At 41.9% G+C, this 11,927-nt stretch overlaps 2 protein-coding genes across 2 annotated transcripts; one reads left to right on the top strand and one right to left on the bottom strand.

Annotated features, from left to right (window-relative positions):
• Positions 1-1,125: 1,125 nt before the first annotated feature.
• Positions 1,126-2,563, top strand: Scrg1 (stimulator of chondrogenesis 1). Its single transcript, XM_048330928.1, has 2 exons — positions 1,126-1,369; positions 2,472-2,563. Exons 1-2 carry the CDS (start codon positions 1,131-1,133, stop codon positions 2,524-2,526), a joined length of 294 nt encoding a protein of 97 aa, XP_048186885.1. The 5' UTR covers positions 1,126-1,130; the 3' UTR covers positions 2,527-2,563.
• A 2,949-nt stretch (positions 2,564-5,512) lies between these two features.
• Positions 5,513-11,209, bottom strand: Sap30 (Sin3A associated protein 30). Its single transcript, XM_048330851.1, has 4 exons — positions 10,532-11,209; positions 8,745-8,870; positions 7,693-7,791; positions 5,513-5,847 (listed from the first exon to the last, which is right to left on the bottom strand). Exons 1-4 carry the CDS (start codon positions 10,877-10,879, stop codon positions 5,725-5,727), a joined length of 696 nt encoding a protein of 231 aa, XP_048186808.1. The 5' UTR covers positions 10,880-11,209; the 3' UTR covers positions 5,513-5,724.
• Positions 11,210-11,927: the final 718 nt, after the last annotated feature.

The raw sequence follows: 11,927 nt of genomic DNA, 5'->3' as shown, positions 1-11,927 counted from the left end.
AATTTATCCAAGTTTGTATTATTTAAAAAATCAATTAGTCTTGACTGAATATATGTACTAAACCCAAAACAAAACAAATAAACAAAACAACAACAAAAATGACTTTGAGGGGCTGGGGATATGGCCTAGTGGCAAGAGTGCTTGCCTTGTATACATGAAGCCCTGGGTTCCATTCCTCAGCACCATATACAGAAAATGGCCAGAGGTGGCGCTGTGGCTCAAGTGGCAGAGTGCTAGCCTTGAGCAAAAAGAAGCCAGGGACAGTGCTCAGGCCCTGAGTCTAAGGGCCAGAACTGGCAAAAAAACAAACAAAATGACTTTGAGTAACTTACTAAATGTTGATTCTAGCTCTCATTAATATATCTTTCTGTCCAGTACCATATCTCCTTTGGTACTTGTATTTTTTGTTTGTTTGTTTTTGTACCCATCCTGAGCTTGAACTCAGGGCTTGGGCATTTTCTCTAAGTTTGTTTTGCATAGGGCTAGTGCTCTACCACTTGAGCCACGGCTTCACTGGCAGCTTTTTGTAGCTAATTAGAGATGAGTCTCACAGGCTTTCTTGCCTGGGCTGGCGTCAAACCCCAATCCTCAGATCTCAGACTCCTGGGTAGCTAGAATTACAGGTGTAAACCACTGGTGTTAGCTTTAGTACCTTTTGTATATGTGTAAAATCCTGGCATTTGATTTTTTTTTCTTCCAATCCTGGGGCTTGGACTCAGGGCCTGAGCACTGTCCCTGGCTTCTTTTTGCTCAAGGCTAGCACTCTACCACTTGAGCCACAGCACCACTCCTGCCCATTTTCTGAATATGTGGTGCTTGAGAATTGAACCCAGGGCTTCATGTATAGGAGGCAAGCACTCTTTGCCACTAGGCCATATCCCCAGCCCCTGGCATTTGATTTTGAACAAATATTCCTAGTGATTTTAATTGCATGTGGTTAGAATGTTATACTTTGAGAGAAAGGAAGAGGAGGATAGAAGAGACTAAGTCCTGTGTTGTTTTTTTTTCTATTCAATAGTTTGTAAGAATCCTGTAGAACTTCATGTTTAGACTAATTATGTCTTTTTAAAAACAAACACTAACATGTTATTACTATTATTATTTGTTCCATCTCAGGGCCTAAAGCCAAAATGAAATTTGAGTTACTTGTCACTGTTGGGCTCACTTTGCTGCTAGGAATTCAAGCCATGCCTTCAAATCGTCTCTCTTGCTACACAAAGATACTCAAAGATCGCAACTGTCACAACCTTCCAGAAGGAGCAGCTGACCTGACGCAGATGGATGTAAACGTTCAAGATCACTTCTGGGATGGAAATGGATGTGAGGTCATCTGTTTCTGCAATTTCATTGAGTTGCTGTGTTGCCCAAAGTAAGCAAAAATCACAAAATGTATTGCTATGAAATGAATGCAGAACAAGTCTTTTAATGACCTCTTTTACATGGGTTTGCTGAAACAAATCATCCTTTAAGTAAAATTTCAATTCAAATCCCATCTTTCTGGGATCATCACTAGTTTGAAGGAACTAAAAGGTTCTGTTTAGGAAATGAAGTTTGAGCTGGGTACTGGTGGCTCTTGCCTAGAATCCTAGCTACTTAGCAGGCGGAGATCTGAGGATGATGGTTCAAAATCAGTCCAGGCAGGAAATCTCTACTAAATTCCCAAATATCCAGAAGTAGAGCTATGGCTCAAGTGGTAGAGCAGTATCCTTGAGCAAAAAGGTTAGGGACAGAGCCCAGGCCATAAGTTCAAGTCCCAGGACTGGCACAAAATACAATTAAACTAAAATTTAATGAAACACTAAGTCTGGGGGCACATGCCTATAATTTCAATATTGGAAAGGTAGAAGATGGAAGCTTGAGAGTTTGAGGCCCACAAACCAAAATCTAAGTGTAAACTAGAAAACAAATAATTCAATTTATTAAATTCTAAGTTCTCCGTATGATTTTTACTATAAAAAAATCTAATAGGGGCTGGGAATAACATACAATTTTGTATTATCTCATGCATTTTATATACTTTATGTGAATTTTCCTATAGATTTGAATTTTATATAAAATTTTTCTCTATAAAACCTAGAAAGTTATTTAAAGTTATTACCTGTTCTTAATTTTGAAGTTTTAGCAAGGATTTATTTCAATATAACAGGATAAATTACTGAAGACGATGAAAAAGTAGAGAAACATTTCCTGCTTCCCACAGAGGAAATGGAAATAAAGGCTTTTATTTAATGACTTCCTAAGAAATTTTAATATTGTTTCTTATGTGTAGATCTAAGCTTCAGCATTTCCCATAGCAAAACACCAAAAAAACAAAAAGGATTACAAACTTTAGAAATTACTTAATTTTTTCTTTTCTTTATAAATAAATGTTAGCATAAAGTCAGTGGCAAATGAGAGAAAGTTTCTTGGTCTTTGTTGCTTGTGTGGTTAGCCTTCCACTCATCTTTAATCAAGATTTTCCTTTCTTTCAGAGAAATCTTCTTTGGACCAAAGATCTCTTTTGTGATCCCTTGCAACAATCATTGAGAATCTTTATGTGTCCCAGAGAACAACATTCCTCATTTCTTACAAATTATACTACACCAGTGTATCTGTACTCCTGATTTCTGCCCAGTTCAATAAAGCATAAGTTCTATAAAGTCTTTGTTGACTCATCATGGCCATCAGTAGAATTTCAGAAAGTCTTTATGCTAGAAAAATATAATAATGCTTGCTAAGTGCTGGCCATTATTAAGATTTTCTGGATACAGTAATAAGATAGACATGTCCTCTCTGAACTTGTTCTAATGAAGTGATGACCATCAAAAATAAAGTTGTTAAATGTGAAGCCCATTACTGAGAAGTATAGGTATGAAGTTGTGGAGACAACTTTGAGATACATTACAACGTGTTGTAAATCTAGGAGACATTTTATGACAATAAAGGAACACTATTCCATGGAAATACAAGCTTAGAGGTCCCTGGTCTATTCCTGAAGACATCACCCACAATGTTAACTGGTGATTCAGTGTTCAACTAAGTTCAAAGAATGTCACCGCACTAGACCAAATAAATTTTTTTTAATTATTTTATTTTTTTTGGCCAATCCTGGGGCTTGGACTCAGGGCCTGAGCACTGTCCCTGGCTTCTTTTTGCTCAAGGCTAGCACTCTGCCACTTGAGCCACAGCGCCACTTCTGGCCATTTTCTGTATGCTGGGGAATCGAACCCAGGGCCTCATGTATATGAGGCAGGCACTCTTGCCACTAGGCCATATCCCCAGCCCCTGGACCAAATAATTTTGAGGCAATCACATTCCTAATGTCTATGTGATCTCCTACAAAAATCATGAAAAATGGAATTACAAAAATGATTTCTTCGAGGAATCATTTTGTTTGCTCTTTCTTCACTGAATTGACAGGTAATAAAATCAAAATTAACCCAATAAAGAAAGTTTCAGATCCTTTCTAGAACAATGAATAGGATAGGTTAAGAGAGAAACCCATCCATCAACAAACGAGTTTCTTTCCTGAGGGGAAAATTGTCAATTGTCTCTATAAGACACCTCAGAATGATGGACATAGGTTTTGGCAATGTAATTTTAGGAAGTATTCCTTTACAATGGCAGTTACAACCTGAGAAAAAAATGCTGTGAAAAAACTACACATTAAATAGAATTCTATAGATTATAGATCGCTTTTCGCTATATACTTTTGCTTTTTGGAAATAAAATATACAAATCAATCATATATACATACATATATATGTATGTATGCGTGTACATATGTATATGTCCTGGGCTTGAATTCTGGGCCTAGGCACTGTCCCTGACCTTTTGTTCTCAAGCTTCACTTCCAGCTTTTTGAGGTTAATTGGAGTTAAGACTCTCAAGGATTTCCTCCCCAGGCTGGCTTTGAACTATGATCCTCATCTCTGCCTCCTGAGCAGTTAGGATTACAGGCCTGAGCCACCAGAGCCTACCTCCAATATTCTTTTACAAAGGAATGCATTATAAAGGAACACATCTTCTGTTTGTTGTTTTTGTTGCCAGTCCTGGGGCATGGACTCAGGGCCTGAGCACTGTCTGTCCCTGGCTTCTTTTTGCTCAAGGCTAGCACTCTCCTGCTTGAGCCACAGCGCCACTTCGGGCTTTTTTCTCTATATATATGTGGTGCTGAGGAATGGAACCCAGGGCTTCATGTATACGAGGAGAGCACTTTACCACTAGGCCATATCCCCAGCCCCAAGGAACACATCTTCTGTATTACCAGTGTTCACAAATGTATACAGTGTACTTTATGTAAGTTTTTCTGACTTGGTCAACACATATTAAAACCAAACATTTCATTCAATTATATTAATGAATATAATATTTTTACAATAGATGTTTGTTATAAGAATACTATGATTACATAATTATTTTAAAAGTTAAAAAACAAAAAGCAAATAAAAAGGAAAAAAGTACTGACACACGTTGAATTTTCAGTGAACCTTGAAAACATGCTAAGCAAAAGCTACATATAATATATTGTATGATCCTCTTTGATATATCCATTATAGAAAAGCCCCTGGAAATAAAAGCAGATTAGAGGTTTCCAGGGTATGGGGTAGGGAGAGGAAGCAATGGAAATGATTATGTATGCCTATTTTAGGAGGCTGATAAAAAGTTCAAAAAGACAAAATTTTAAGGAACAACTAATTTTAGGTTATTTCAGTTTTCAAAACTGTGCTTATCTTTGCTGGCATATAAAGCATTCTTTGGAAAAAAAAGTGGCCATATAAACTAAATTATTTGTTCTTTCTATACTTTATCATGTAATAATTTAAAAAGGACATAAAAGAGTATGCATTTCAGTGAACTCTTTAAATTTCTAGCAAGGAAAACACTTAAAAAATGTCATTCTTGGGGCTGGGAATATGGCCAAGCGGCAAGAGTGCTTGCCTCATCTACATGAAGCCCTAGGTTCAATTCTTCAGCACCACATATATAGAAAAGGCCAGAAGTGGCGCTGTGACTCAAGTGGCAGAGTGCTAGCCTTAAGCAAAAAAAAAAACCAGGGAGAGTGCTCAGGCACTGAGTCCAAGCCCCAGGGACTAGCAAAAAAGTAATAAAAATAAAATTAAAAAATTAAAAAATGTCATTCTGATATCCTTAATTTCACGTCCAATTATCACAAAAGTAAGGACTCTTTTTTTCTGCCAAGGGCCATTGGGTAGTTCTATGTCATTTGAGGGCTATACAAAATTATCAAAACAAGCAGATGGTCTAGAATAACTGCAGAGTATGTACCTGCTCCATCACGCACTAAATGATTTTAAGAGAACCTGTTACAGTAATGAGGGCTAATGTCCCTGTGGAGAAAGCTAATGGGTTACAGCTGTTTCTTCTCCTGAGCCTGTTCATTTCTTGTAATTTAACAAAAAAGGCTACAAACTGAAGCATCTTTACATAAAATCTTATTCATCCTGACTGTTCCCTACAAGTCAGTGGAAAAGAAAACTCAAGTTTCACAAAATAAATACACAGAAGCAACTATCATAGTAATAACCTTTATTTAAAATATTTTTAATCTAGGAAACTCATCTTACATGAGTTTCCAACTAATTATTAGTTAGAAACAAAAGAAAATAAAACCAGAGAAAAGCCTCTGTAGAAAAAATACACAAGGGACATTTCTACATGTGAAAAAACAGTAAACATTCTTAACAGCTGAACATCCAAGTATTAGTCTGAATGTGAAGTCTCCTAGTGAACACTACTATCAACCTTGAGATCTGACTTGTTTTTGTCATTCTTCACTGAGTAGATGAAATATGTTAAGGTGTCTTTTTCATTCACTGGAATAGACCTAAAGTGGCAACCCACAATCTATAAAGAAAAAAGAATTAAAGAAATTATCATTTAGGTATAAGCAGACTTCATAAACTAGGGAAAAGATAAGTACTTCATCAAAAGAGCTATGTAATAAGAAAAACCATTAAAAATTAAATTGTATTTCACAAAATACTAACAAGGCCAAGGCACATAACAGTAGGATATATGAACAAAAGATATTCTGATTTCAAAGTTCACTTTAAACATAGTGATTAGATACACTTTTCCTTTTAAATTCTTTATTTAGCCTCTAGATTAGAAAGCAAATATTTAACTTTTTAAACTTTCAATACTAATGCAATAAAACATTAGCATTTCTAGGCATCATACTAGAATATGGTAGAGATGGTCCAGACAGGCATATCTAGATTCTAGAAAATTTCTTACTTTTAAAAGAAAATTTGTTGTGGAATAATGTAACATTTATTAAAGGTCAGATTATAAAAAAAATTGAGGTTTATTAGTCAAATTAAACACCCTTAATTGAAACATCTTAAGTAAACAGTTTCTTGGTTCTCAAGAACAAGGGTGACTTCATTCTATCAGTCCATATATTTCAACACAGTAAAGAGCATAGATTTATGACCTATACAGACATACAGCACTAGATCTTCTAAATCAAATTAAAAGACATTGTGTTTCAACTGCCTATGTAACCTACAGAATAAATTCTGCCAAATAGTAAATACTTCGAATTATAACAATTCACTGGGCAAAGAATTGTAACTTCTACTTAACTTTTATTTAATATGTAAATTATAGAAACTAGAGGATAATTACTAAGCTCAAGCTTAAGAATATTATAAATCTGCCTTATATATTTATATTGTTAATTTTTTTCAAATTGATTGCAGTATACATAAATTTATATCTTAACAAGATGCAATTTTCTTTTGTTCTGTTACTTGCTAACCCCTCACTTAAAAAAAAAAGCTTATGTCTATAGTAAAACAAGGACAAACTCCTGAAATTAAATTAGCAAGTTAAAGAAAAACTGTTCATTTGTAGACCTATTCCACTAGAAACGTTAATACCGAAATTCTAATAAAGCCCTTGAAGTTTATTAATTTCGTATGACTCAATTTGGCACTTAATAAATATGTACTGATTAATTGGAAATTTGGATAGAAAAAATTCTTTTTTTTTGGCCAGTCCTGGGGCTTGGACTCAGGGCCTGAGCACTGTCCCTGGCTTCTTTTTGCTCAAGGCTAGCACTCTGCCACCTGAGCCACAGCGCCACTTCTGGCCGTTTTCTGTATATGTGGTGCTGGGGAATCGAACTCAGGGCCTCATGTATATGAGGCAGGCACTCTTGCCACTAGGCCATATCCCCAGCCAAAAAAAATTCTTATTCAACATTCTGAAAGCCATTCTAAGAAGATGCTGTACACGGGCCAGATGCTGATGGCTCATTCATATAACCCTAGCTACAGGGAGCGGAGATCCAGAGACTGGCAAACAGGACAGTCAAGGCAGCAAAGGCTTTTAGACTCCCTTTCCAAAATAATCTGCAAAAAGATGGCATGCGATTGTGGCTCAAGTGACAGATCGCCAACCAAGTAAGTTAGCCACACAAGTGCAAGGCTCCAAGTTCAGACCCAGAACGCGCGCGCACACAAAAAAAGGAAACTTGTATACACTATATACAATCTATTGAGTAATCACTGAATAAAACAAGGGACAATTAGATTCCTCCCTGATAGAATTCTTATTAATGATGACCTTTCTAATTAAAGTATACCATTATAAAGCTCAGTATTAATAATTTCCTTGGTATTTAATGACCTCCTATTTGTGTGAACAGGTTTAAGACTTAAAAAGGTTGGAACTTATGTATACCTCAACAAGTTGTGCTTTATTAAGTCCTGGTCTGGTTGGTAGTTTGAAGTGTCTTTTATATCTCCTAAGTGTATTAACTTGTAATTGGTACAAATCAACCTAGAAAAAAATGAATGCACATAAATTAGTTCATACAAATTTGTCACTGGTAATGTATAATAACAAGAATTTCAATTTCGGGGCGCACAAAAAATAATCTCATTGTTAAAAAGATTTTTATGTAATCAAACCTGTGAAGCCATTTAACAGTTTAATCTTTTGAGGACAAATGCAAACATCTGAGAACAATGAAGAGGAAGACATAGGATAATAAAGCTATAATTGTCAATGCAAGCTGTGTTTATATATTAACTGAATGTATTTAATGCTGCAATTGTTTTCAGATTTCTCAAATGTTCCTGGAAGCTCACTGTATAATACCAGCTCTTTGGGAGGAACAGGTAGGAAGATTAAGGTCTGTGGCCAGCTAGACTGTTCAGAAAAAGAACTAAAGCAAAAATGGCTGAAGGCCCGGGTCAAAAGACAGAACACTTGCCTAATCAGTTCAAAGCCCTGAATAAGAAAATTCAGGACCCCTATACTTCTGGGGGAAGAAATAACTAAAGCAAACAAACAAAAAAAACCCTTCAAATCCTTTTTCTTGTTTGCTACCGGGGTTTAAATTAGAGGCCTTGTACATGTTAGGCAGGTGCTCTAGTACTAGAATCAGGCACCTGGACCTCTCGGCTTTTAGTTATTTTATGCTAAGGCCAGCTTGGACTAACATCCTTATATTTATTCTCCTGGCATAGCAGTAGGGATGACTGTCAGGCATCACCATATCCAGTTTTTTATTGGCTAAGATGGGGATCTTGACAAGTTTTTGTCAGACTAGCTTTGAACCATGAGCCTGTGGCTCTGTTTCCTGAATTGCCCACATTAGAGGAGTGAGCCACCACTGATATATTTTCATTTTATTTGACTGAATCAATTTCCAAATCTTTTTATACAAGTTTTAGAATGGAATACTTATATTTAATGTACAAGACGAAAGTACAAAAACTTGCACCTACCTCTGGTGTATCAACATCTTGTACAGGTGAGTCACCTCCATCATCATCGCTCCCTTTTCTCTTTCTTCTGTTTCGAACACTCTGAATCAAGTTTTTATGATAATCACAAATGTAAAGATGCCTCGCCTGAAACAGAAAAGGTTCACAGAGTGCTTAAAATTACCAAGAAACATATCCACTAATAAAATGAATAGGCTGTGTGGACTTATTACAAATACAAGCAAAGCAGGCATTTAAGATAATGGCATGGCTTTTCTCCTAAATCATAAGATGTCTGGCAATAGTATTCCCATGATGAGTGGAAGGCAGAAGAGGGTGATACCGGTTGGGAGGGGAAGGAGGAAGAGAAGAATGAGAAATTTTACTCCTCCGGGATTTTGTCATCAAACTTTAGTTGAAGGTGACCTAAAGTTAGTTCATGTTGGAGTTTTACCAGTCAAGGACGAAGACAATGCTGCTATATATCTTTTTTTTCTATTTAAAAATCAGTATACTTTTAAACTTTCTAATTGAATACTCAAATCATATCTCAGATATAAACTAGCTACTTTTTTTTTTTTTGGATGGCCATGGGACTTGAACTCAGGGCCCGAGTGCTGCTGTCCCTGAGCTTTTTTTGCTCAAGGCTAGCAGGGCTCGGCTACTCTGAGCCACAGCTCCGCTTCCGGTTTTCTGGTGGTTCACTGGAGATTAGAGTCTCTGCCCCGGATGGCTTTGAACAGAGATCCTCAGATCTCAGCCTCCTGGGTAGCTAGTATCACAGACCTGAGCCACCAGGACCCGTCTTAAACTAACCACTTTTACAACGAAGCTGCAGGCTTTATATCCTGACTAGACTTACAGTTCCATCACTCCGTCTCTCTGAGAACTAATTTATCTGTAACGTGTGGTTTCCAGTGAAAACAGCTGTAACGACGCTCACCTGAACAAGTTTCCCACAAACTCTCCCGAACAAGTGTTTACACTGGGAGAAAGTATTATAAAAGTAAACTTTTCAAAAACTTTACACTTTGGTGTGGAGAGCTGCACGCGGACAGGAAATACTGGGCGCCTTAAAACACACACACACACACACACACACACACACGAGTTGAACGAACGAACAGGATTTTAAGTTTACTTGATAGAGGTCAAGTTAAAGATATGCAGGGCGTGTGCCAGGTTCCGAGTCAGGTGATTTATCCATCTTCCAGAAAACAACCCCACCACCTCCCCGGGGTCGAAGGCTCAGGCGAGCGCGCACAATGCCGGAAGACCCCCGATGGCTGCCCGGCCGGCCGGCTGCGAAGCCCCGCGGAGGCTGCCGGGCTCCGCCCGCTCCGGGGAGAGCGCTGACCCCGCAAATGCCATTTGCACCCCCTGACTCCCCCTCCCCTCCCCGTCCCCGGCCAGGCGGCCCGGGAGCCCGGCCTCGCTCTCGGCGTGCTGGGGAGAAAGGCACAGAACCTTCTGTTCTGCGGTGCTTGGGGCCGGTGGGAGTCCACGCCGGCCCCAGGCCAGAGGAACTCCGGCTCCCGGGGGCCCAGCGCGAGCTCGGGCAGCAAAACAAAGGCGCCTCCATTCCAAGAGGGGTTGCGGGGCTGCAGGACGAGGACTCGGTGCCCCCGGAGCGGCGGTCGCCCTTTGTCTGGTCCCCCGATCGCCGCCCGGGAGGGAGAGGGGCGGGCGGCCGGGGGGTACCGGGCGCGGCGGCCGGAGCTGCAGCGACTCCGTGGCTCGTGCCCCCCCTCCCCCGCAACCGACGCGCGGGGGAAGACTCGAACCCCCGACCGCCCGGCGTCACTTACGCTCTTGTCCAGCTCAATCTTCACTTTCTTCTGGGAGATGCTCTTCTGGATCCTCTTGCTGAAGCTGGCGTTGCCCGCCGCCCGCCCGCAGCGGTCACCGTCCTCCCGCAGACAGCAGAGCTGCCCGGGGCCCGGCCCGGCCGCCCCCGGGGGCCCGGCCGCTGCGCTCGCCCCGCCGCTGGGCACCTCCGGCCCGGCGCCAGCCGCGTTCCCGCTCCCGCTCCCGGCCGAGGCGGCGGCTGCGGCGGCGGCGGCGGCAGCAGCGGCGGCGGCGGCAGCCACCACGGCAGCCACGGCGGCGGCCGCGTCCCCGCCGCGACTCATCTCCTCGGGCGTGAAGCCGTTCATGTCTCCGTGCTCAGGGGCGCCGGAGCCGACGGACACCCCCGCCGCCCCGCTGCCCTCGGCCAGGGCTCCCGGACACCGCTCCCCGGCGGTAGCGAGTCACTCTGCACTCCTGAGTCCGACGGTAGCACGGCCCGACACCAAGCGTCCTCGTCCCCAACCTGCGGGTCACCGTCGACACCGAGACCCGGCAGTGCTTGGCGGCTGGCACCGAGCGGAGAGCGGCGCCGGGAGAAGATGAGGGGGCTCGCTCGCTGTCACATGCACACTTCAGCAGTTGGACCCCGGCGCGTCCGCCACCCTCCAGCTCAGGGACCTGCGCAGGCACGACGCACCTCCTCTCGCCCCGCCCTCCACCGCCGCGAGGGAGCACGGGAAATGTAGTCCTCTGGAAGGTGGGAGCCCAGCTTAGCTCTGCGTTGAGCCCGAGACTCGCGGGAAAAAAGAACTACTCTTCCCAGCAGGCATCGGGCGTCCAGGTTGCGTTTTTTTCTTCTTCTTTTAAAGCACTGGGGCGAACTGGAATGTGAGGTTGGGGTTTACAGTGTTTACTCTTGGCTTGTCTCTGCAGGGAGGGGGCTGGGTTGGTTTTTGTTTTTGTTTTTATTTAAACTATGGTTATTTCCCGGAGTTGATCATCCCAAGGAAGAGCATAAGTTGTGTGTGTGTGTGTGTGTGTGTGTGGTGGCGGGGCGGAAGAGTTAGTGAAACGTGTGAAATAAAAGTTTCAGAGACGTTTTATACTTTGAGAAAAAGTTTTTTGGTGTGGGAAGCTCGCACCGAGAACTTCAGGCGATTCTTCCGGTCTCGAGGTGCTGCAGCCCCTCCGCGGCTAGCTCAGCGGTGGAGGCACCCGGGTGTTTGGGGAAACGCCCACCCCGACCTTGCCGAGCCACGCAGGGACTGTCTGCAGTTGTGGCCCGTCACTGGGCGACTCCCGGCCGCCACTCAGCTTCTCCCAAGATGGATCTGGGGTCTGCTATTTACAAAGGGAACGTCGCCAGCCAACCCCCGAGTCCGCTCCACCGCTCCCTGGAAACTCCCAGCGTCC

This window comes from Perognathus longimembris, chromosome 21 (assembly GCF_023159225.1).
Source record: "Perognathus longimembris pacificus isolate PPM17 chromosome 21, ASM2315922v1, whole genome shotgun sequence".
In the NCBI taxonomy this organism is placed as follows: Eukaryota; Metazoa; Chordata; class Mammalia; order Rodentia; family Heteromyidae; genus Perognathus; species Perognathus longimembris.
The sequence above is the reverse complement of the archived record's forward strand: the minus strand, read 5'-3'. Positions and strand labels throughout refer to the sequence as shown.